The sequence below is a fragment of the Juglans regia genome, chromosome 13 (assembly GCF_001411555.2).
Source record: "Juglans regia cultivar Chandler chromosome 13, Walnut 2.0, whole genome shotgun sequence".
Classification (NCBI taxonomy): domain Eukaryota; kingdom Viridiplantae; phylum Streptophyta; class Magnoliopsida; order Fagales; family Juglandaceae; genus Juglans; species Juglans regia.
The window spans coordinates 298,495-325,595 of NC_049913.1; the positions used below are offsets into that span (position 1 = coordinate 298,495).

The 27,101-nt window shown below is 36.6% G+C and overlaps 3 protein-coding genes across 3 annotated transcripts in view; 1 reads left to right on the plus strand and 2 right to left on the minus strand.

The window, feature by feature from the left end:
- The window catches only part of LOC108988886 (cullin-associated NEDD8-dissociated protein 1), a 31,113-nt gene extending 25,579 nt beyond the window's left edge, over positions 1-5,534 (plus strand). Inside the window, exons 22-29 of the mRNA XM_018962269.2 lie at positions 660-908; positions 989-1,165; positions 1,273-1,419; positions 1,550-1,666; positions 3,067-3,235; positions 3,881-3,958; positions 4,042-4,180; positions 4,953-5,534. Of these exons, the coding sequence (XP_018817814.1) occupies positions 660-908; positions 989-1,165; positions 1,273-1,419; positions 1,550-1,666; positions 3,067-3,235; positions 3,881-3,958; positions 4,042-4,180; positions 4,953-5,049 (1,173 nt within the window). The 3' untranslated portion in view covers positions 5,050-5,534. The remainder of the gene's footprint in view (positions 1-659; positions 909-988; positions 1,166-1,272; positions 1,420-1,549; positions 1,667-3,066; positions 3,236-3,880; positions 3,959-4,041; positions 4,181-4,952) is intronic.
- Positions 5,535-5,761: 227 nt separating this feature from the next.
- On the minus strand, positions 5,762-12,605 carry LOC108988862. The gene is made up of 5 exons (XM_018962244.2): positions 12,367-12,605; positions 6,802-6,987; positions 6,714-6,745; positions 6,409-6,538; positions 5,762-6,277 (listed from the first exon to the last, which is right to left on the minus strand). Exons 1-5 carry the CDS (start codon positions 12,445-12,447, stop codon positions 6,116-6,118), a joined length of 591 nt encoding a protein of 196 aa, XP_018817789.1. The 5' UTR covers positions 12,448-12,605; the 3' UTR covers positions 5,762-6,115.
- Positions 12,606-15,407: 2,802 nt separating this feature from the next.
- Positions 15,408-26,216, minus strand: LOC108988847 (protein NRT1/ PTR FAMILY 4.3-like). The gene is made up of 9 exons (XM_018962230.2): positions 26,092-26,216; positions 25,863-25,926; positions 25,640-25,762; positions 24,454-25,525; positions 19,412-19,621; positions 18,706-18,923; positions 17,840-18,280; positions 17,060-17,220; positions 15,408-16,511 (listed from the first exon to the last, which is right to left on the minus strand). Exons 1-9 carry the CDS (start codon positions 26,214-26,216, stop codon positions 15,575-15,577), a joined length of 3,351 nt encoding a protein of 1,116 aa, XP_018817775.2. The 3' UTR covers positions 15,408-15,574.
- Between the last annotated feature and the right edge of the window lie 885 nt (positions 26,217-27,101).

The window sequence follows — 27,101 nt, forward strand, 5'->3', positions numbered from 1 at the left end:
TCCTCCTAGAGGTACATATGGAAGAGCTGTGGATGAGTATTTGGCAGACTAATGTGGTTCCAAGAGCAGATTTTTTTTTTCGCTTGGTAGCCTCCTTAGGGAATTCCTCTTATACTTGGGTTCTATGGGCAGCAATATGGATATAATGGGCTGAATTTTCATTGTTTCTTTGCATTTTTTCTATATATGTTTTATCTTTTTAATGAAAATTATTGATTGCTAATAAAAACATTTCTCTAGATATATGCACATGCATGTACATGCACACTATCGCATATCAAACTGAGTGGGATGATGGATTTTATACTTTCAGTCTGACTACCAGACTTATGCTTGTTTATGCCTGATTCTATCAAATGTAAAGAGTTCCATGTTCAAAATTATTAAAGAGTTCTAGAGGCCCACTAACCATTTTACCCCCACCCAAAACTTATAAATATTTGCTAGACTTTGGACGAGTAGTGAGATTTGTCTGGGGCACACACGTGACCCCTATTGCTACAACGAAGACTAGTCTGATTTCTATGTTATGTAACTTTGAAGAACATTTTCATTTGCTCTCTCGCTTACAAACACATTTTCTTGTTATACATTGTGACACCAATCTCTCCGTCCTCTTGTATTCTCCAATTACAGTCGCTTTCATTGTTGCTTTTTAGGCGAAGCAGCACCTTGCCTTGTTATGTCTTGGGGAAATTGGGAGAAGGAAAGATCTAAGCTCTCATGTGCATATAGAAAATATTGTCATAGAGTCCTTTCAATCTCCCTTTGAAGAGATAAAGTCTGCTGCCTCCTATGCTCTTGGCAATATTGCTGTCGGTAATCTATCCAAGTATTTGCCTTTTATCTTGGACCAAATTGATAATCAGCAGAAGAAACAATATCTTTTGCTTCATTCCTTGAAGGAGGTGTGTGCTCTTGAACTAGCATTCTATATTAGAGCTGGATTTCCTCCTATACAATGGTTTAATTCTATCCCATCTTGCAGGTCATAGTAAGGCAGTCTGTGGATAAAGCGGAATTTCAGGATTCTAGTGTTGAGAAGATTCTTAAGTTACTATTTAACCACTGTGAAAGTGAGGAGGAGGGTGTTCGCAATGTTGTAGCTGAGTGTCTAGGGAAAGTTGCACTTATTGAACCTGCAAAACTTGTTCCCGCACTCAAAGTATTTCAACAGATGACCTTGTCTACTTCTACTTATGCCAATGATGTATTATATATTTGCATTTGATGGGATGTAAAACTTTGTCTTCTATTCTCAATTTCTTATAGGTACGAACAACCAGTTCAGCTGCATTCACTAGAGCTACGGTTGTCATTGCTGTAAAATATTCTATAGTTGAGAGGCCTGAGAAGATTGATGAGATTATACACCCTGAGATCTCTTCATTCTTGATGCTTATTAAGGATCATGACAGGGTAATTCTCAAACCTTGAGATCCCATCATTCATCTCTAAACTGTCTCAAACCTTTTGTGAGTAGATGTGTAGTAGTAGGTGATTATGGGCTTTTCGGCCTTATGGTTACTTATATATCCCTGGCATGCAGCATGTTAGGCGTGCAGCTGTGTTGGCTCTAAGTACATTCGCTCACAATAAGCCAAACCTCATCAAGGGGCTTCTTTCTGAATTATTGCCGCTTCTTTATGATCAGACAATTGTTAAGGTAACTTACATGTGTTGTTATTATTTATGATGAATCAATGTCTACCTTCCATTTTGTTATTAAAATGCCTTGGCATATTATCTAATGTAAATGATCCTCTACGACTGGTCCTTGTACTTGCATGCTAGATTAGCATGTTAAGCTTATATGTTGCGGTATCAATTACATCAAACACATCATCATACTCTTCCAGTGCTTTAATGCTGTACTTCATTTTTATATAGCTTCTTGGTGTGGATATTTCTGAACTGTTTTTTGAATATCCACAAATTCTTTGAGAAGCCCTTTTTAAGCATGCTATGTGCACTTAAAAGAGACTGTCGGTGGTAACCTTGATTGGGCCTATCAATATGTTGGATTTGAGTTTTGGGTTTTACTTCAGATAGTATGATATTTTTGAATGATTAATGTAGTGGGGATTATTAATTAATTAGAGGTCAAATGGTGCTGATGGGGCTTTTACTAATGGTTGTTGAGTTTTGGGTTTTACTTCATATAGTATGATATTTTTGAATGATTCATATACTGGAGATGATCGATTAACTTGAGGTCAAATGTTGCTGAAAGGGCTTTCACTAATGGTGATTTTTATGTAATTATTTCTGCTAGTTTTCTTGTCAACTGTTTTTGATGTTCCAGTTGCTCAGGTGGAGTAGAGAATTCTATCATAATTTATGCTATCCCCATGATAGCTGTTTTATAAATTATTTTCTTGATTCTAGCACTTCAATATGTGCATGAGATAACTTTTGCATAGAGTTAGTCAGCTGTTCTGTTTACACCCCGAGTGAGACTCTTTTTCTGATAGGTAATCAATCATTTTATTAGTAAGGGCAAGGCATAGCTCAAGTACGCGGGTTGTGTACAAGAGAAACACGATGTTAAAATTATAAGCTGATAAAAGGAAATCATGGACATTTAATCCATTAAAACCCATTACATAAGCCCAGAGAAACAAAGTGTTGGATAGGGAAGTTTTAATTTCATATTCCACTCGCATCCTCAACTTATATTGTTCCATTACCTCTAAATGCACCATAGTAAGCATATGCGAGCCATCGTCCATATCACTGCAATTGGGCTGCTATATGGACCTCGCCAGGATGCCAGAAAGTCAACCACCCTTCTTGGCATGACCCACATCTCAAGCTATCCCCCCCCACTCTCACCAAAGAAACTGCTTCAGAGAGTTCAAGCGACCTCAGTGAAATAATAGATGATCACATCTTTCCCATTCTTTTTACACAAACTATAACTTTTTTAGAATAGGTGGAAATTTTATGCTTTTTTTGCTTGGAATAACCCTGCTATTCTCTCTCTCTCTCTCTCTCTCCTGTCGTATTGTTCACTATTATTATATCTAAATTGTCTGATGTTCTATTTTATAATTCCTGTTGCAGCAAGAATTAATAAGGACAGTTGATCTTGGTCCTTTTAAGCACATTGTGGATGATGGACTGGAATTGAGAAAGGCTGCTTTTGAATGTGTGGATACATTGCTGGATAGTTGTCTTGATCAAGTGAATCCTTCATCTTTTATCGTCCCTTACCTCAAATCTGGTCTGGATGGTTAGTTTTAATTTGATTACATTCTTATGCCTACCATTTTTTATTTGTTATCAATTCAGATTTGTGGGTGGAACTTGATAGTAGCCTCAATATGTCTAATATTTTTGGGTTTTTACGCCTGTGCACCTTCGGAATTAGTCGGGATGCTGTTCTCGGACACCCGGTGCCAATCAAAAAAATATTTTTGGGTTTTTATATTTCAAATAAGATAAAACTCTGGTTTACTATATTTTTTTGTATGGAATTGGTTCCTTTTCACAGGGCGTATGTGTGCATATTCTCTTTTAATGAGTTAAGTATTTATATGTGATTGAAGGTTGTACTCCAGGTGGTTATTAGTTTACCTCTTGAAATACCGTTCTCCTTAATTGGTTTTTACATACTGTTCAAAACGTGTTTTTTATCTAGTCATTCGGGTTCATAAGTGATAAAACGGTCTTTTTAGCTAAATCATAAGAGTTAGTTTTGTTGTTTTTTATGCCTATCTGGATACAATGATAACATTATGGTGTTTTATTCCCGTCTACATGGGCTATGCCTGTTGCATTTTTGAAATAAAATCTTCAATGATTTGTTAAAAGAAAGCGTAATGGTGTTTGCAGTTTTTAGTGCTTTCATCAATAATTTTGGATTTGTCTCTTTCAGATCATTATGATGTTAAAATGCCTTGCCACCTTATCCTCTCCAAACTTGCGGAGAAGTGTCCATCTGCTGTACTGGCAGGTTAGTGATTTCATTAGTTTTGCTTTACTAAGATTTAGCTGAGATCCAGAATTCTTATCTGAAGTTAGTTCTGTGTCCATTAGTGTTGGACTCGTTGGTGGATCCTCTGCAGAAAACTATCAATTTTAAGCCTAAGCAAGATGCTGTGAAGCAAGAAGTAGATCGTAATGAAGACATGATCCGCAGTGCTCTTCGTGCAATTGCATCCCTGAATCGCATAAGGTTTTGCTCTTGTACAGTATCTGGACGTTTTAATTGACGTCTCCTAATTCTGATTTGGTTTTCTTTATCTGATTAGGTAGTATTTTCTTTTATTTTGAAGATTTTGGGGGTCAGAGATTGTGATCTTATACTTGTTGAAACTCATAGCTGTATAGGCCAATATTCTGAGCCCATGGGACTTTTCAATTACGGTTTTTGCTTAAATTGATCCCTTTCACCAAGTGCCAACTTAGTTGTGAATTGTTGCTCTGGTATACCCTATAGAAAAGTTCCGAGGAAAACGTTTCTGGAAATAAAGCTCCAAGAATGTCAAATATATATATATATATATATATATAGTCCATTGGATAGTGAGATGAGATGATTTTAGATGAGTTGAATAAAATAGTTAGAATATTATTTTTTTAATATTATTATTGTTTTGGGATTTGAAAAAGTTGAATTGTTTATTATATTTTGTATGAGAATTTGAGAAAGTGAGATGAGATGGATTGAGAGTGTTTCTGTATCCAAACAGGGGGGGGCCTAATAGAGAACTGAAAATCCACTAGAAAAGTAGCGGGTTGGGTCATTTATCTTTTAGTCAAAGTGATTATTCAGCTTTGGGATTGAATTGATTATCATTTGATATTAATGGCTTCGTTCCCTAAATGTTATCATCAACTCTGTTTTATTTCTCTCCCTGCGTGCATACATATTGGTCTGTCCTGTATTTGTTTTGTCTTTATCAATGAATCTTCAAATGCTATAGTATATTCTGTTTATTCTGCAGTGGAGGAGATTGCGGCCTTAAATTCAAGAGCCTTATGACTGAAATATCGAGATCTCCTGCACTCTGGGAGAAGTACTATTCCATCAGGAACGAATGATAGAAATGTTGGACGGACGCTATCTTAGTGTAATGCTGGATTTCTCTTGTGGGGGGAACTGAGGAATACAGAGGGCAGAGCATGCATGCCGGATGCTTTAGTGGGGCCAAAAAAGGTGGGAAGTGGTCTTATAGCCACATTGATACATGTGAAAGGGTCTTTTGCGAGTTTGGATTGTTGGTTGAGCTTTTAGAGAAGAACCTCTTTCTTTTCACAGGAAGACTAGTTTTTGGTTTTCTTAGGAGTATGCATTTGTCATTTGGTCATATATGATCTCATCAGCATTTACTCTTCCCCATTCAAACCCTCCTCTCCTCTGCTTGCTCCGGATAGAAATGCAGAATATACATATATGTTGTATGTATTCATTTTTTTTTTCCATTGGGGTTTGGGGGGGGCTGCTGGTACACAGTTTACGTGTATTTACGACCAGATATGGAAATGCAATAGATTGATACTTTTGTCATCCTGAAGGTTTATTTTTATATGGTTGCCATTCGACCAAGTGTGGTAATGTCACTGATCGCTAGCAATTCCCATTGTTTGCGGATGGCATATATTCTTATGAGCAATGCTAGATGCAATCTATGCGAGTTCTAGAGTTTAGCATTTAAAAATTAATTTTTCATATAGATCTAAGATTTATCTATTTTTTTTAAAGAGTGAACAAGATATGCACATCAAGTATTATATCTCTACCCTTGCAATATCCTTAACTCAATTGGAAATTGATTTTGAACAATTATTGGCATCATGCCTAATTTCCTAGATTAGTTTCTGGCTTCATCGCCAATCAAGAAAAAAAATTAGGGAAGGGATTAACAGACTAACCAGAGAGTTAGTTACAACACGAGGTGGAACAAGAGGAATAATCAAATACTGACTTCCTAAGTTTAACTACATGCTAAGCTCGAATTTATTAGAAAAAAAAGGAGCAAACATAAGAGTAGAATAATCCATCTCCATGCATGATCAGCAATTTGTACATCCTGTTTCAAGATGCCATAGTTCGGTCACGGATCTAGTTTGAGCAGACACAGGCTCACAGCAAATGGGAGATTTTAACCTAATCGTCAGCCTCAACAGTTGCTCCCTTGAGATGCAAGTGTTTTTCCCTCTTTTGGAACTCTGTCAAACCCTTTCCACTTCCAGTCGCACCAACCTTGCCACTTGGGTCCTCAGGAGACTTGAAGATGCTCTCCCGTTTGCGCCCCGAAAGGAAACCAATCTGACATTGTAAACAGGAAACAACAAATTGACCAGAAATGTGTGCATTAAGGGATCATTCAGAATATAAACGGTCATGAAATTCATACTGCAAGTGCATGTCAAACTAAAAAATATCTGTTCCAGAAGTACCTTCTTAGCCTTGCCTTTGGTCGACTGGAACTGCTGCCAAGCATTCTGCCGCTTATTCTGTGACACCTCAAGTTGCTCAAACCTCATCTTTGACTTAAACGCATGTATCTTCTTACGCTTTTGCAGTTTTCTGTAAATATGATAGTAAGTATGTCACCACAGCATCCTAATATAACAGCTGGGCTGGCAACAAATCTATGAATGTCGTAGAAATCCTAACCATTTCACTTAACTTTTTTTTTTAACAAGTCTCGCATTTCACTAAAGTAACAGTGACAAGTTCTTTTTTTTTTGGCTTATCAAACACCAGAAAAACTAAAGCAAAAATGATTGCCAACTCCAGTACCAAAGATATCAATTATTGCTAAATCGTAAGCAGCATGCACAACTTACCACATCTTCTAGGTCATCGGGCTCTATACGAAGCTTTGCTGGTAAACTCCGAGACTGAAAGTCCATGGAAGCAGCTAGCGCAATCTTACGCTTGACAGCTTGTTTGGTAGCTTCAGCCACTCTCTCAGCTTCAGCCAAAGCATTGACAGCCCCTTCTTGAATTGGCCTGACATTGGCAGGATCCACCTGGAATTAACAACCATGAGTAACATCCAATGCTGCTGCCAATGTGATTGTAATTCATTCAAAAAATCATCTTAATAATAAGATTCACAAACTGCAGGCAAAAGGATAAAAAACAACAAGATTATAATAGGCTTCGTATGGAGTGGCCAAAAGAAAATCAAAATCTATAGAAAAAGAAAAAAAAAAAGGACTCCTGTTTGCAAAGGGGTTGCTTTAGCAGATGGCACAGGTATCGTCTTTTGCACTTTTTTTTTTCTTATCCATCTTTATCACAGTTGGGTTTTCATTTCATTATTTGAGAAGTTCCTACTTATTTGCAAAACCCTTTCTTCCTCCATTACAATTTTTCTTCGTTTTTGTATCATATCTACTAAAACAATGTGGATCAGACAAGAAAAAAAAGGTTTGCCTGCCCAAGTCACCTTATGAGCATATCAGCTATCACCTTCCACATGTTCAGTTATAAAACGGTAGGGCAAACAAAAAGAAGTTGTGAAGCCGAATGTGGAAATGATGTTGTAAAGCAGTTATAATCAAGATGGATACAGTGAAGATGGTATTACGAGAAAGTAAAGATCACAAACCAAGAGAAAAGTAAGGGACGATTATGTTGTGGTAATGATGGTCGCTTTTGGAAAATATTTATACATAATTGCATTAACTGAGTAAAAAAAAATATACAATGTAAATGTAAACAGTAAAAAAGAAGGCTAACAAAAGAAAAGGGAGAAGTAATAGTCAAGGAAGAATGGGCGAAAAGGAAGGTGACAGCTAACTTAGGTGATTTAGTCTTACGGTGTCATACAAAATACTTGAGATCCATTTTCTGCCCTCCCTAGGGATGAAAATGTATAGGAAATGGGGTAGGGCTGTCCCCTGAAATTCCACTGAATGGAATCACCAGATATATCCATGCGGTCTGCCACAAAGTATCCTTGGCTCGTGCATATACTTTACACCTTAGGGAAATCATCCTTGAAAGCATACCACTACACCATGACTCGTGCAAAAACACTAATCCTAGTGCCATCTCTAACCACCAATCTAGTGTGATATGAGAACTACGGAAAAAACCACATGGATTTCCATTAACAAAACTGAAAACCGAGCAATATAGACGCAATGTCTAATCCACACGCACCACCTCTCCCCAAAACCACATCTCCCAAGCATATAGAAAAGGAAATCTCAATTCACATGATCATACGCATTTTCCATATCAAGCTTAAAAAGAACACCAGGAACACTCTCCCTCAATCAACTGTCTAAGCATTCATTGGCAACCAGAACAAAATCAAATAGTTGCCTACCCCATACAAAAGCATTTTGGGGATTAGAGATAATTTGCTCCATTACCGTACTCATATGATTAGCAAGCACCTTTGAAATTATCTTATAAACCACACTTATAAGGCTATTAGGACGAAAATCCTTCAACTCAGAAACCCCAGATTTCTAGGGATGAGAGCAATAAAGGTGGCATTAAGAGATTTTTCAAACTTATGAAAGGAAAAGAATTCCTGAAAAACCCACACCATCTTTCTTTCACAACATCCTAAAAAGCTTGAAAAAAAGGCCATAGAAAAGTCATCCGGGCCTGAGACTTTATCTTTAACCATCCCACTATCCACCTGATAAGCCTCATTTTCATCAAACGGTCTCTCCAACAAGCTCGCAGCAATAGGATCTAGAAAATCAAAGACCAAACCATCAAGATTAGGTCTCCAAGCAGCTGGTTCGATTAAAAGAGCTTAATAAAACTGCACAATATGATCCTGAATCTCAAGAGGGGACGAAAATACACTGTTATCAGAGTGAAGCAACTCAATGGCATTATTATGCTTATGTGAGTTAGCCATTCTATGAAAAAATTTAGCGCATTTATCTCCATCTTTCAACCAAAGAGTCCTTGACTTTTGCCTCCAAGATATCTCTTCCATCAACGAAACCCTCTCAAGCTTGATCACCACTTATTTTTTCCTCAACAATGCCTCTTCAGACATAACCTTATTCTCCTCCCCAGCCTCCAAAACATACAGCTCCTCCAAAAGGGAATTTTTCTGGTCGTCAATATTCCCAAACACTTCAGCGCTCCACTTTTTTAAATCAAGCTTCAAGGCTTTAAGTTTATCCGCAAGAATAAAACTAGGGGTTCCCGAGAACTGATAAGAAGACCACCAACACCTAACCCTATCAACAAACCCATCAGCTCCTAACTACATATTTTCAAACTTAAAATAGCGCCGACCCCCATGTATACCACCACAATCAAGCAAAATGGGGTAATGATCTGAACAAACACGAGACAATCTCTTCTGGCACGACTCTGGATAATGAACCTCCCAAGATGGAGATACAAGGAATCTATCCAATCTCGACCAACCCCTACCATTGGACCAAATGTGCACCTCCTACATGGGTAAGATCCAAAAGATCCAATCCAAAATAAACTCCAAAAAGTCCTCCATTGCCGAAGACATACTAGATTCTCCCGAACGCTTACTAGGGAATCGAATAATGTCAAAGTCCCCACACATACACCATGGCATATCCCATAGATAATACAAACCCGTCAATTCCTCCTACAAGAGACTCCTTTCCCTATCCAAATTTGGCCCATAAACTCCCGCAAAAGCCCACATCCATCCATCCTCAACATTTTTAAAAGAACATGCCACAGAAAAATTTCCAATACACTCCTCCACTAACTCTACCACTCTATTATCCCACATCAAAAGAACACCTCCTGAAACTCCCGAAGATGCCAAATAAGCCCAACCCACAAAAGAACATCCCCACAAACTACAAATTATACTTCTATCAATAAAACATAGCTTAGTTTCCTGTAGACAAACGACATCAACCTTCCAACTACGAAGAAGAGACCTAATACGAAGACGCTTGTTGGAGTCATTGAGCCCCCTAACATTTCAAGAGTGAATTTTAGACTTCATGGGAAAAATGAGACGCCCTCCCTTTCAACATGTCCCTCCCAACACTTCCCTCCTTAGTATCATAATTAATGGAGCATTTTAATCTTCTTAATCCCCTTTCCTTGTTAGAAGTTGACTTCAAAGCCAATAAAGGACCAGGTTCGATTGCAACAAGAGCCTTAAATTGCTCTACAAAACCGTCACAAGAAATCCCCACGCATGCCTGTAATTCCTCAACCTTTTATAGTACCTAATCCGAGGCAATTCTAGTTAGAGATTGAGGTGGGAGAGAGCGTAAAGTGGTCAGGCCACCCACATTCTCATCAAAGCATTCTCCCTCACATAAAACCAATTGTAAATTGGACTCATTCGAATCCCCTCCATGTGATACATCTTGTTGCAGATCTCTAGAAATAGACAAAACCGAACTATTATCCAGCTCAGGTTGCGGAAAATCATTAATGGAAAAACAGGCTTAAGCAGCATAAGTACCGATTCCAAAAGATGCAAGCCCATAGCCATAGCCAATGGAGCCAAAGACACAAACGGGTTACACTTCCCTCGATTCGTCACCTCCCTTTCTATGTTCTAAACACAATTTGACCCTCCTCCCCTTCCAGCAACTTTTCTGTTTCCAACACACCACCTGGAGAGTCGCCGGTGACTGGCGAAGTAGTCTGTGCCAGTTCCGACAATGTCGGAGCAAGATTCGACGCCGACGTGCTTGAAGAGGAAACCGAAACCGACATTCTTGAGACATCGGCACCACTCTTCACCCTCCACACCCGTTTTGGGCTTTTAACCAAGCCCAGGCCATCTACTTTATTTCTACCCTTCAAATCCTTAGCCTTCTTACAACCCACACCAGAGTCCATCCCATTAACAACAACAAACTACTGCCTACCCACACTTTAAATCCTCAGAGCCCATAGAGCCCATGCCCAATGCTACAACATAAAATCCACATTCTCCTTCATGTCCAATAATACTCTTTGCATGGCCATTGGTGAAAGCTCCTCTCCAACCCCTAATGAGCCACCCTTGGGAGACACATCGTCACCCTTGAGAACATGAAACGATTGCAATCCCGGCTGCACGACCTCCCTACCAGCCATCCCACGAGTCACCCTTCTACCCTCCTTACTCGGCGGCAACTTCTTCAAAACCTTTGCAAAAGACCCCTTCCTTCCCACAACAACGTGAGAAGAGCAAACTTCACAGGTACTCTGTTATTCACACCCAAAACAGATGGAAAAGAAACAACCTCACTCAACGATTCTGCAAACCCTCCACCCCTTGCCCTTCAACCCTTCTGGATCAGCGATGAAGCCTCGACTCATTTTTTGCCCATATTCCGCTAAGCATATAACCATCTTTCTTTTTAAACCCTTTCTTAACGTATTTTTAAGGATTTTTTGTTATAATACATCACTTTTAAAGCACATGTGCGCGCCTAGGCTCTAGACAGAATTTGCATTTAAGTGTGCCTACTACTTTCACCAACACTAGTAGAGATGCAGTGCTCTAACCATCCAATCTAGGAAATTCCAAAACCAAATCTCCATAACAAATATAACAAAACGGCCCAATACGTGGTCAAATGCCTTTTCTAGGTATAGCTTACAAACTACCCCCCTGGTACCCCATATCAAATTCTACTATCAAGGCATTCATTAGCACTAAGTACTAGGTCAAGAATTTGCCTTCCCCAAATGAAGACACTGTGCACGAGATACGACTTTTCCCAGCACCTTCTTCATCCTAATCGCCAAAGTTTTGGAGATAAGCTTGTAGACCCCAACAAGACTAATTGGCGAAAATTGCTTGATTTCCATAGCCCCTACTTTCTTAGGGATGAGGGCTATGAAATCATGATTAAGTAGCCTTTAAAATTTGCGCACACATTATTGCACCGACTGTGTATTTATTAGCAACCTTAAGTAAAAGCTTTAGGGTATTATTAATGAATAAAATTTGCACACACATTATTGCACACAAAAAATAAAGATTATAAATGTTGCCCGTTTTCATTATTAATGAATCCCTCACGTACAATTTCAGTCTTCTTCAAATACAATAATTTTTTTTATTATATTTAAACTGATAGGCTAACAATCCATTCTATACAACTTTAAATATAATAATATTTTTTATTATATTTAAACAGATCAAATCAAAAGTAAAAGTTAACATAAAATTTAAAATAATATTATTTTATTACATAATTGAATACAATATGTTATTCAGTACTAACTTTATCATTTTCCATAAATGAATCTCTAAAGAAAGAGTAATTGGAATTGGGCGGAATGAAAAACCATGAAGCATGAAACTCGTGAACTAAAAATAAAAATCCAAATTAAAAAGAAGAAAAGGAAATGATAAAAAAATAAATATAATATCAAAATTGGGAAAGCAGAAGAGAAAAGTAAAGAAAGGAAGGTACCTGATGAAGCTGATCCCTGTAGGTGGTGAGATTTGAGGCGAGCTCTTCTATGGTTACCTCTTCTCCTCCTCCACCTTCCATCTTTTTATTCAAAGTATTATCTCTGAGAGAGAGAGAGAGAGAGAGAGAGGTGTGGTGTTCGAATTTGTAGAGAGGAAATCAGACGAGAACGGGAGTTGATTTGAAAGGAGAACCCGGAACCGATCAAAAGCAAGAAATCTAACCCTTTATTTCTGCCCGTCAAAAGAAAAAATTTGTACGAATCTCTACAAGTTTATACAAGTCCTTCTAAAAAATAATAGATGTAAAAAATATAAATCTTAATTAATAAAATTATTTAAATATTTTATATAAAATTTATCAATTTAAAACTCGTATTATTAAAAAATAAAAACACCTGTCTTTCTTTTCCATACGGAGAGACGGAGAACGTTGCGGACCGGTCGTGGCCAGAACTAATCAACTTTTATTTTCTTAAAATCGGTTTTTGATTTTATTTTATTATTTAAAATATTCCATTTAGAAACAAAATTAATTTATTTTTATCTAAAAGTTTCACATTCGATGTAACATTTTAAAAAAAAATCCCCAGTACTCTGTTCTGATAAAATTTAGGACTAGAATATTTGATTTCTACTCCACGTAGGTTTGGATAAACAGTTCAGATAAAATAAGATAAGATAAGATGTTTTGTTGAAAGTTAAATAAAATATTGTTATAATATAATTTTTTTAGTATTATTCTTATTTGAAAAGTTTAATTGTTTATTATATTTTTGTATAAAAATTTGATAAAGTTGTAATAATAAGATGAGATATTTTGTGTATTCAAACCCACCCTAAGGTCCCGTTTGAAATTTACTCAATTAAAATCAACTCCGTTCAGTCTAATTTTAAGATGATTTTAACTTCTAAATACTCAACTTTCAAATTACTAAACACATTTCAACTCAAAATCTCTTTATACACTGGAGTCACAACCTTTTTCAACTTCTCATCAATACATCTAAACTCATTTTAACATTCAAATACATCTAAACTCATCCTAGATGGGTCCCACAAAACTCACTTCACCATCTCAACTCACTACTATTCATAAATAACTCAATTCATCCCAACTCAATTAACAGCCAAACATGACTTGCTTTGTTTGAATGTTGAAATGAGATGAAAAATTTATGATATTAATGAAATAGTTTGTAAATAGTAATGAAATAATTTTATTAAAATATTTTGTGGGATATTAAAAAATAGGAGATAAAGAGTTGAATAGAAATATTATAAAGTTAAAATATTGTTAGAATTTAATTTTTTAATATAATTTTTTATTTTAGGATTTGAAAAGGTTAAATTCTTTTTTATGTTTTATTTGGAATTTTGGAAAAATGATAATGATTAGATGAAAAAATTAAAAATTTGAAAATTTGAAATTAAAAATATTTATATTTAAGTGGTATTTAAATATTGAGATGATCATATGAAATGGATTGAAGTCATCTCAACATCCAAACAATGAATCCTAACTAGTGCTTTTGTCCGTACATCATTCAATGTTTTTATCCGTGGAAATATTATTTTCCATATTTGAAGTTTTAGATTAATTAAAAATAATTATTACCAATGGCAAATGTGATAGACAATTTTTTTGCTGGTCATACTGTTCATGAAGATAGTTATTGGTTGGTTATTAAGGTGTTAATCATAAAAGTTTAGATATTTACAAGTTGGTGCATAAACAATCAGTTTAATTAGATATAAATATAATTTATATATATATATATATGTATATATATATTTGCTTTGGCTACAAATTGATTATTTTATAAAAATAAATTCATAAATCGATATAATTTGATGTAATATATTAAATTATAAAATTATTTTTATCGTAAAATAGATATAATGTATCACATAAAATTAACTATATATATACGTCAATTTGTGAATTTATTTTTAATAAATATTTTTGTTGGTGTGGTTAGCATTTCTTATATTATCAATTGAGCCATGGGTATTAGCTAGAAGGCGGACGTACGGAACTTCAATATTATGCCATGATCACGATCATGAGTAGCTGTTTTGCTTTGGGGTGGAAGTGTGGGAGTGGGAGTGGGAGCTGGCTGTGGCCATGCCGACTTTAAGCCAACAATTTCATCACGTACACTGATCTGCCATTGATACTGTACTTAGGGGAGAAGGGGCCTGGCATCAAGACATGATGTTTGAGACATGTCTTTTTGTTAAAAGGCGCATGATCATCCAAAATTGACAAAATGAATACACATGAAAATTAACGGGAACAACTGATCATCCAGTACGTACGTACATTTTCTTATACATGCATCGCATGATCTCTCTCTCTCTCTCTCTCTCTCAAAATCACTTTTTTCTTTTCTGGCTTTATTCATATATAGACGTACGCTTCATTATGTTCTACATATATATATATATATATATATATATGTGCATGGCCAAGGCATGACATTGATGGATATAAGATAGACCCAGCAGATTATACATAAAGATAATTATATAATGCATAATTATATATATGTTAGTCAATACTCAAAAAGGCCGATTAGCTAGATACATTAATTCCTTGTAAGAAATTGGGAACGACTGATCAAAAGTCCCCGATGCACTTGAAAAAGTGTATCTTTTAATTTTCTCACTAATTTTATGCATGCGTTAGTTCATTACGATCGTGATCTTGGCAATTAGGGAGTAGAGATTTTCAATGAAAAACTTTATTCATCATTCATTTTCTTACAATCCTCTTATCATTCTACGATATGATATTAGATGATAGGTTCACAAATGAAATATAATAAATAATTTTCAATCATCTAATATTACATTATGAGATAATGAGAGGATGATTAGAATTATGATGATCAGTAGAATTACTCATTTTCAATATATATATATATATGTCATATTGTATGTCTCTAATTATAACGAAATAAGATGTAGAGAGTAGTACTAGACATTAATATATATATATATATATATATATTTATATATATAGCTCTAGCGATCTGACCAAGCTTCTTGATCGATCAGTACTCAGAATATTATAAATGCGCAAGCATGCATTTTCTATAATTTATTTACAAAAACCATACATATAGCTAGCTAGCTAGCCTCTAGATCATACGTATCCCTGATTATATATAATGATCATTAAAGCCATGCATATAAATATATTATCAACAGCTAGCTTGCGCTCCAACGTTTTTTTCAGAGTCGAAACTATAGCGGCTATAGTCGGCCTGACGATGATGATCATGATCATGATCTGCAGTACCAGCCGCATGTTCATGTATTGTAATTGGCGAGGATGAATTCTTAGAAAACCACCGAGACCAAAAGAGATAGTTGAGGAAGTTGAGGAAGCTAAGGGCTGCCAACAGCCAGTAGAAAAGGTCTAGCCTGTCCTTGTTTAAATCATTTTCATGGAGCCAACCACCATTTGAGGAAGAAGTACTTGAGGTGATCTTATTCACCATGGAAACCAGTAAGGAGCTCAGATAGAACCCAAATGAGTATGAGCAATAGGTCATGGCTGTTAAAAATGCTTGCATCCCTTTCAAGGGTTGTTTGTAAAAGAACTCAATGAGACCGACCGCCGTAAACATTTCCGATAGTCCAAAGATTAAGAACTGAGGAGTTATCCAGAAAATGGATAAGGTTTTGTCAAAATTTAATGCAGCATCTCTTCTCTTTTTCTCCATTATGGCAGCCGAAATCATAGAAAACGTAACAGAAAACAGGCCAACGCCTATTCGGTTTAAGGGGGCGATTCCAGAGTCGTGGCCGGTGAATTTTCTGGCAAAAGGGACAAAGAAAGTGTCATAGAGAGGGACTACAAAGATGAGCATTATGTATGGGATGGATTGAAGCGAAGCCGGTGGGATATGGAAGCTGGATGTTCCGAGACGCGTGTCCATTGCACTTCCTTGTTGGACTGAGAATGTTTGGAGTTGGGCTAAAATGGTGTTGAAAACGATGGTGCATGCAAAGATGGGAACCACTGAGATCAGAATTTTCACTTGCTGCACTTGCGTAACGGAGCACAATCTCCATGGGCTTTCCTTTGTATGAGCCCCATCGTGCTGGATTTTGATGCAAGCCTTGTCCAAGAACCTGATCATAAATATATTATTTATTTATTTTTTGCATCCGGTCATCAATTATAAATATTAGCAGCCAGCTAGCAGCTTGACTATATATATTCCAATTAATGTACTGATCATGGACAGATTGAAAAGCATATATGCTGCATGCTGATCTGATTATCTTATCCTAACTAACTCATGTTATCTTATTTAATTAATGAATAAATATAGATAGAAGTCATTATTAATAACATTTATTTTACACATATGATTTGGCATCATGTAGACCACATATCTCCCTAACTCACTATGTTGGAAACAATCAACTAGAAGCAGCCACGTAGTGAATATAAAATATGAACTACTATAGTGACTTCTCTCTAACATTATTCTTAATTAATTAATTGGTTTATGATTTGAAAGTTTGTGAAGAGTAAAGTCATGATCATCAGAATAGATCGACGTAAGCTGTAGTACTGGAACAACAAAATAAGAAGCCAAGCTAGCATGAAAGAAATTAAATGTATATCATGATCATCTAATTTTAAATTAAATATATATATATTTATATATTACCTGAACTTTTCGGAGTGAATTAATTGGACACTACTACTACTGCCAGCGTCAGAATTAGACAAGCTAACGTTATTTGGAACATTGTTTTGGCTTCCGTGAAGCATTTGTCTGTTAGATGGACAAACCTGCAGCTTTCTCTTCGAAATTGCAGCCACAAAAACCTGAAAAAGAAACATTATAGAACAGACAAACACATGAAAAGTTCAATTTTAAAAGAGGAAAAAGAAACGGTAAAATTAATATTGAATCATGAGATACGTAAATACATGATAATATTGCATGTGGATATATATATATAACCCTTGATGACCATGTGATGAGCTTGCATGCATATTATTATAGCATTTTTATTATTCATCTCTCTCTCTCTCTCTCTAATTATGAGAAACCACTAAATTAATACAAGTAGTACTACTCCGTATATATATATATATATATATAATTGGCACATGCATTTAGCAAATACGCTCTAAACAATTTATAATACTTTCCCAGTCAGCATTAATTGTAATTAGATATAAAACATATTCATGGGAATGATAAATACATATATATGTATACACACACGATGATTTTTACATACATGACATACATGCAATTAGGAAGATCAAAAGGCCGAGTCGAATATACTCATATATATATATAGTACTCTACCATGAGGTTAATTATAATATTTACGTATACATGTCACCATGCATATACGGAGATCGATCACTTTAATTAGAGGCCGGATGCCTAAATAAAAGAGAATTAAAAAAAATAAGACCAAATATTACGTACTTGGGCAAAGGGTGTGAAAAGGCTTCCTTGAGGCGGCTTGTTCCGGTAATATAAAGTACCAGAAACCAAGCTGATTAGTCCCATGGCCATCACCGCAGCCGAGACTCCAAAGCCGACATCCATCCCGGAATGAGTTTGGACCCAGACAAGAACTGTTAGGGCAATTAGTTCACCCACTGAGAATGCAAAATAGGCAGCATTGAAGTAGGCGGAGAGCTTCTTGGATTGCTTGGGATTATCTTGGTTGAACTGGTCAGCCCCATGAGCAATCATGTTGGGTTTAACACATCCACTCCCTAATGCCACCAAGTAAAGCGCTACAAAGAATATCAAAGCTTTCAAGCCCTTTGCTTCCAAACAGTTTTCTCCATCAGATAGCATGTTACACGGGGATGGCTTTAACTGGGGAAGATGAGCCTGAACTGAGAGTAATATGAAACCCTGCAAATCCAACAAAAAGAAACAAAAAAACTCAGCATGTAAAAGCATGCTCTCTCTCTCTCTCTCTCTCTCTCTCTCTCTCTCTCACTATCCACAAACTGTTATCAAGTCAAAATTCTACTGTCCTTTTAAATTGGAAGGAAATATATAGTAGTGCAATAACCAAAATGTCCTTAGAGGGAAAAAAAAGGGGTCATCAACAGTGAGCTCCAGACCAAGCCCAGTCCTCCCAACCCTATTCTAGATGTGATCATTGTCGTTGGGCCGTGCAGTTTTGAATCTATGCTTCCTTCAGAAAGTAATTTGCTGATTTTGAACTTAGATCAGCTACTTGTGTTTGTGTCCGGCGAGGTTGATGAGAAGCTAGAGAGGGAGACAAAAAGTGGAGGAAGAAGAAAAGTTGGCATGAGATAAAGATCACTTACAGAAAGTTCAATAAAACCAAAGATGAGCATTGTCCAGAAACTCCCAAGATAAGAATCTGAAAGATAGCCGCCAAGGAGCGCCAGGAGAAAGACAGTTCCAACAAAGTTTGTCACTATGTTTGCAGACTTGGATAAAGAGAAGTGCATCTCGTTAATCAAGTATGTTATTAGGTTGTTCCCAACGGCAGCTATGGCCATTATCTCAAAAGCTTGCAGCCCTGAAAATAATCGCATACATGTAGTACTGTATGGTGAAAAGGCATTGCAATAACAAGTACTTAAGCAAATTTAGAGAGATCTGGAGAGAAAGAGAGAGCAATAATATATTTAGTCAAATAAAATACAAAACCAAAAGTTTTTCTCAGATAATATTGTTAGAAGCACAAAATATACAATCCAATATGCCCACTTAAAGTACTGTGTGTGTGTGTAATTGTATACACGTCCATAGAAAAGCATGAGATCACATGATCAAAATGAGCATCTGGCATTAATCAGTTATAAGACCACCAACCCAGATTTCAAACACCACAACGTACCGATCGACCATGTGAAGATCACTATGTAAGTAAGTGACCGGATATCAGAAAGATTGTTCAATATATGGCCATGGAAGGTTAGAACTACTACTTGATCGATCACTTTTAACAGGAGTAGTACTGGAATATATTATCATACTGAGAGAGAGAGAGAGGGGGATATATACCAAGGACAAAAGCAGCAGCTCTTCTTCCACCATGTTTGCCAGGGCTGGAGAGTCTCCCTCTCCAATCAACCATGGTCTCTTCACCCACTCCAGACGTTTCCATGCTCTCCCCTTTAGTTCTCTCTCTCTCTCGACCCCTCCCCGGCCAAAAGTTATCAAAGGAGAGTGATAGGATTTGATAGCTAGAAGGGTAGGAATTGTGGTTTTGTTCTTACTCTATATATGCTGAATTCTGAGGCAAGTGAGGTGGGTTGTTCGATCTACATGATTTATAAAGCCAATATCCCCGGCCCTCAGATTTTGTGCAAAATGAAAATTCCAGCGAAAATTCTAAACCCACACGACCTCACGCACAATGCTCACGTGGATAACACTTGCACCAGAAAAGGGATAGTGTTGGTGTGCTTTTCCGTGTGATGTTGAAACCTACTTACACACTGACGAAATGAAGCGTGTGGGTTAGCATTTGTGCGTATAGTTGACATGTGGAGTTGCCTTTTCGGCCATTAACCGGCTGGCTTTCTAATTTGGTGGTCCACACTCACAGGCACCGATCGATACGTCAGCTTAATATCTCGTTCTGATCGATCTTTCATAAATATATATATATATATACGTATAATTCTAAGTTAATTTTCTTATTTAATTTTATTTTTTTTGTGGTAATTATTAGATTAAATATTACAATTATAAATTATCACTAGAATTATAGCTACGGATCACATGACAACACATGTCACATTAATATATGATCATTATCTAATTGGGAAATAAATATATTATCTTTTAAAGAAATAATTTTGGTCTTGTATATTATAATGTAAGCTGCCATCTTATAGCTAGCTAGAGCTAGCGCTCCTGATCCTTGACGGATCATCATAACCATCAACGTCCTTCCCAAACACCAATAGAGTACTCTTTTAATTATTTATTACGGCCTGTCTATTTCCTTTTTTTTCCAACCCATGCATGCCTATTGCCTGCCTTAATTTTTAGGGCCGCGCTCGGGTTGAGTTACTTTCGATAATAAAAAAATAAAAAAAAATTATATTGATATAACGGATCATAAGCTGGGGTGAAAAATCTAGTTAATTAGGTGCATGCTCAACAAGATCGTTCTTTAGAATTAATTAATTATTTTCTAATTAACGTTGATGCTTTCTTGGAATTCCATGATCAGTAGTCTACATCACACACATGTTGTAAAACAAAAAAAAAAAAAAAAAAAAAAAAAAAAAAAAAAAAAAAAAAAAAAAAAAAAAAAAAGATAAAAAAAAAAAGTAGTATATTTTGTAAGACTACTAAGTAGAATTTTTTATTATAAATATGAAAAAATCTACACAACCTGATCCTATGTACTATCACACAATCTCTATACAGTATATTTTTTTAATTTTTTTTATCAAATATTTAATTTATGAATAATAAATAGAAAAATTGAATTAGTTTAAAAAGAATAAACTTAAAAAAAATTAAAAATTCTAAAATTTTAAAAAATGTGATATGTTGAGGTTGGAAAGGCGGTTATGCAGCATTACTTTATAAATATTATTCATGTTGTAACTAAGCGCGCAATAGCAATATTGATGCAATTAATATCTCTAATTATATAATTTGCCACTTTCAAATAATTTAGACTTTAATAGTACTTATATATATATATATATAATTTCAATGTTTAATTGATCTATAGTAGTAGTTAACATGAAGCACATGATATCAATTAAGTTTTAGGAATCATGCATGTATAAAATTAAAAAGCTTCTTCGAATATTCAAGTGATCAAGAGTACATGAAACTTATAATAGATAATTAAGAACCTTTTGTTTTATCTCCGCAATTAAAGATCTTTTGGGCAAATGATTCTATCACTAGCTATCCCTATAATATTTAATTCAGTACACATGCATTCAGCTCCTTGCATGTGTTATCATTATTTATAAATATACTGATTTTATAATATTCTAAATTCAGGATCTGCGTTATTGTCTAATTAGAAGGTAAATACATCCAAAAATAGTACTGCTCACCGATGGTCCGATACTTTGTTTAATATATATGTAGGACCACATTATATATATATATAATTGTTTGGCATGATAATTCTCTACAATTATATAAATATATAGTCACAGACCCACAAGAATTAAATATGAACAACATTTGTGGAAAATGTTAAAAGGTATTGTAGTATGTGGCTCTTATTGAGTGAAATACGTATATATATAGGGAAATGAAGCTGATGCTGAGAGCGGAGCGGAGCGGACTGAGGAGATCAGCATAGCGAGTGGAGTGGAGTGGAACGGAGCGGAACGACATTAAATACAACATTATGTAACCCTACTTTCACAGTTAGTGAAAATTTAACCCCTCACTCTTATAGATGTAGGCATACTGTAGAACTACATTAAATCTGCATATTTTTTATTATTTTTCTCTTTTTCATATCGTTTATCATAACTGTCGCACGTAACACAACAAAAGAGTCTTAAAAAAGTGATATATATATATATAACTATATATATACGAAAAAGCTAAACGCAACCGCTACCGCGTCCCCGTTGCAGCCTCGGCGCCTACGTGGCATTAGTGCTAAACGACGTCGTGGCGATTAATTTGAAAACGCACGCTTTTTCGCTTTCGGTCTCTTCTTCCCCCCCGCATTCCTCCCTTCCCCCGTAAAGCACAATCCCTCTCTTCTTCCCCCTAATGCCATATCCAGAAATCCCCCACGCACGAACCCTAACCCTAACCTACCCTTCCCCCGCATCCCATCCCTCTCTTCTGCCACCACGCACGAACCCTAACCCTTACCACTTAATCTCTTCCGTTTCGCACGAACCCTAATCCCTACCACTTAATCCCTTCCGTTTTGCAAGAACCCGAACCCTAATCTACCCTTCCCCCGCATCCCATCCTTCTATTCTGCACAGACGCACGAACCCTAACCCAGAGAGAACATCCCTCTGTTTCACACGAGCACGAACCCTAACCCAGAGAGAAAATCCCAAAGGTTTCGCACGAGCACGAACCCTAACCCTAACCCAGAGAGAAAATCCCAAAAGTTTCGCACGAGCACGAACCCTAACCCTAACCCAGAGAGAAAATCCCTCTGTTTCACACGAACCCTAACCCTAATCTACCCGTCCTCTTCAGCCTTGATACCCATAAACCCACGCGAACCCGCGAACAGTTCTCTCTTCTCCACGACCCCGCAAAGTTCCATTCCCATCGTCCTCCCTCTCCCCCGAACCTCCATCCCCGTCGTCTTCACCCCTGAGGTCGCGAGTGGACACGGTCCTCCCTGTGCTCGACTAACCCCCCAGGTTTTATTTGGATTGTTGCTTTTACTTTTATTCCACCAAATTTGTGCTGTGATTTTAAAGTATTCATTACTTGATTTGGAGATTTGGTTTGATTTGGATTCCGTTTATTTATATAGTTTGCAATTTGAAATAAATGGGTTTGGTTTGTACCTTGCCAATGCCTCTGCACAAAAAGCTATAGAATGCACGCTGCTACCCCAACTAGGGTTGGTTCGGTTCAGTCCACAACTAGTTTAACATGTTTGTCATATGCTGAATGATGTGGATTGCTTTTTTTTTTCTCATGTTTCTCAACTAGTTGTGGACAAATTATTATTTTTTACTTTGTTATGCAGCCTTTTTTTAAGAACAGTTTGCAGTATTTAACATGCTTGTCATATGCTGTTAAATGTGGATTGCAGCATTCCACATCATTTTTAAACCAAAGAAAATGGTTAGTTTGGGTGCAAGTGGTTGCTCAGATATTATTTTGTACGTAAAACAAAATAACAATCGGGAGCTATATTTTGGAAATACATCCTGCCTGCATTAAAATCACAAGATAATTGAATTTTAAATCTCTTGCAATGCAAATCAAATTATAGAATAACATTTTATGCTTTTATAGTAACATCTGTCTATTTAACATTGTATAATAACATGATGTGTCTATATTTTCCCCAATGATAAGGGGAAAAAAAATTAGCTTAGATTAATAAAATTGTTTGAAGTCTCAATCTAACAATTACCAATCTAAGCAAATTGACAGTAAAAAGTAAAGGTTACCAAAGCAAGCCACTATCTCATGTATCAAACTGGTATTGCTTTTTATATGCCTTCATTTCCTCGGTTTCTTCTTTGTCTATTCAGCATCTTTTTTATCCTGTGTGTTGGGTGAAGACATCCAACCACCACATACATGGTTACACGTCTGATGTTGTTCTGCCCCTTGCATGTTGCATGTTGCATGATATTTTCATGTTAGGGCAGGGGCAGTTCAAATACTGAATTAAAACTTCCTGCTATTCAATTTTATTCCACCATTATAAAACTGTTATTCAATTATTTTATGGGGGTTAATCTTAGAATGTCATCATCATCTTCATCAATATCTTCTTCATCTTTTCCCAAAAGTACTTTGGGAAAACCATTGTGCTTTTGCGAGCTCGAAGCCACATTGAAATGGTCAAGTACTGCAAAAAATCCTAGAAGACCTTTCTTAGGATGTTCAAAGTACAATACCCAGGTAATTACATTATTTGTTGTCCGAAACATGTTTTATATATATTAATTTCATATATAGTACAATTCAGTATTTTCTAATACAATTCAATATATGCATGAAATGAGCAGGGCTTACCATACTGTAAGTTTTTCAAGTGGTTGGATGGTAATGAAGTAACTGACCTACAAGTTGAAGAAAGAACAGCCGAACTGTTAAAGAAAGAGAAAGAGGTCGAGAAGATACTCGAGCTTCTTGAAAAGAGGGAGATTGAGCTGCGTAAGATAGTGGATCGCCTCGAGAGGGTGCAGATGATACTATCCAATAAATGCGACGATGTTATACAAAAGGAGTTGGTGCTTAATGCACAAGAAGCTAAAATTAGGCGTGTAGGCACGCCACTTCGGATTTATTGTTATTTTGCATTTGTACATGCCGGGTTTTTGGGAAAACAATTGCGATAGCATTTTTCATCGCTCTATCCTGATCAGTGATAATAGCCTTCGGAGCCATACCATCCATGCATTGCAACCATGTCTCGAATAACCACACAAAGGTCTCGGTATCCTCACTGGAAATCAGGCCTGCCCCCAACAAAATTGACTGTCCATGGTGGTTTACACCAACAAATGGTGCAAAGGGCATCCCATATCGATTTGTTAGGTACGTGGTGTCGAATGTGACCACGTCACCAAAATCTTGGTACGCTGCTCTACTACGAGGGTCTGCCCAGAAGACGTTTTTTAACCTCCCCTCATCATCTATATCCATCATATAAAAGAACCCAGGATTTTTGTACTGCATCCGTAAAAAGTAATCCCGGAGCGCTCCAACACCACCTGCTCCAAGTCGTAAATGTCTGGCCTTGTCAATATAATTACGACAATCCTTTTCCAAAAATGGTAGGTTTTCAAATCCACATGCGCCAACAACAAGAGATCCGTAACTCTTATTAGTTCGGATGCCAGCCAAATCATTTGTATCAAGGACCCTTTTTACGGCATCACTAACTTCTCTATTACATCGAAAGAAACGGGATTTCTTTGGACTGAGACCGTGGTTATGGATATTATGTACTGTCGTCAACCGAAGCACACCATCTTGCCTTAAGGCATTAATCTTTGCACATTCAGTTTTCCCTGTCGGACGTGGGTTGGCAACATTCAACGTCCTATTCCGGGCCTTCCCACCGCGGGCACAAGCAAGGGTGACATATCTAACAGACTCATCTTCTCCCCTCTCAGTCCGTTTCGTCATCACCCCAAACCCGCATTTCTTACCATATTCCTTATAATAACTTAATAAATCTTCAAATGAATTAAACTCCATTCCCGATTTTGGCTCTTCAATTGTATCATCATCATCCACTTGGACATTCTGAGATTTCTCAGCACTGCCATCTCCAGGTTCCATAGGACTTGGTCTATCCTCAGTACATTCTTCAGCTCTAGGGGATCCACATGGCGCTTCAGTTTCCCCACCATCAGGTCTATTATCCTCTGAATCAACTATTCTGCTTGTGGCAGAGCTTGTATTGCTGATAGGAGCCGGCGGTTCCATGATATGTTGAAATGGATAACCAGCATTCTACAATAAATACAAAAAGTTTGCAATTAAATTCCTACAAATAAGCCAACTTATTTTTTTTTTAATAGGTGCAAATAAACCAACTTATTAAGAATAAATCCTAATTATCATCACCTGTATATTGATTGGATATTGGTTGCCAACCGGATATGGTAAAAAAGTCGGTGACCACGTAGGCACTGGTCCAAAGTAACCCGGCATGTAATTTGGGATATTTGGACTAGTTGATGGTATGGCCTAACATGTCATTAGATAAAGTTATTTATGTATTTTTGAAATAAATATCGACTGAACAATACCAATGTCATTGATATATTAAATCGTATAACATACATACCTCGAATGGGGGATTTGAGCTAGATAATGTTTGCGTACTGGGCTGTTCTTTTTCGTTTCCCATTCTGAAAATTAGTATAAATTAGCTATTAAACAGCTGCCATCTGTATGTTTCAAGCATCTCAAACACTTGAATTTTTTTTTTTATTGTATCTATATGATGTGCATATGTTGCTTCCCCTCATAAGAGGAAAATAAAGATATTTTCTGGGTGAAAACTATGCAAATACTTTTGTTTATCATCAGGTACAGCTAAAGCAAAGATGTACATCACATATAACCCAGTACCAGTACCCACCATTAAGCTGTACATCACATATAACCCAGTACAAAATCCAAATCCAACGAATCTCATTGATTATCTTCCAGTTGATCTCCTTTGTTTTTCTTAAATATGTTTATTGGGTACTCTGTCTTTGCATTGTAGTTTGATAATTTTATGTACAAGCATCTTCCATTTACACAAAACAAATTTACCCTCGAGCCGATGCTTGGTTACAATCAATGAGTTAAGTTATAAATCTGACCTCTGTTTTTGGGTACTGTTCTAATACGTGTTTGGTGTTGATCAACTAACAAATTGGTAAATTTTCATGCTAATAAAATCCTTTGACTAAGTTGAATACCACTTTTTATGAACTAGTCAAAAACCTTGCGGTTATTGGATTTGGGAATGCATACCCTTTTTCTGCTGAAGAAAGAAAAGAAAAGGGCCAAAAAATAATAAAAAACCAGCAGACAAAGAGATCCCAGTTTATGGATCCAAAGCAAAATGGATCTGTCGTGGGCCTAGACGTGTCGGGGCTTTCCAATGTTTCCATCACATGCCACCTCTAGCTCTGGGTCAAGCGATGCTGCCGTATATATAAGATTTCGAAAAAGCTAAAAGTTTTGGGTTTTTGCTTCATCATGTCGATGGCCATCGAAAATGCACATATAATCACTATAACCCAATACCCATTAAGCACATATAATCACATACAAACACAAACTAAAACCCACCAACGGCAGTTTATAGACCTCGACTACCCATAGGAGAAGACAACTAAAACCAACCCAGAAAATGGGAAGTAAAATCCCACAAATGAGAAGCAAATGAAGATCTCTTACCCAGAAGAGAAGACCGCAAGAGAAGAACGTGGAAGAAGACCGCGCGCCGCAGCACAGATCTGGGTTTTGGGGGTCTCTGCTTTCTTCAAACCAAAAGAAAAAGAATTCCCTCCTCCCGCGTGCGTGAGTA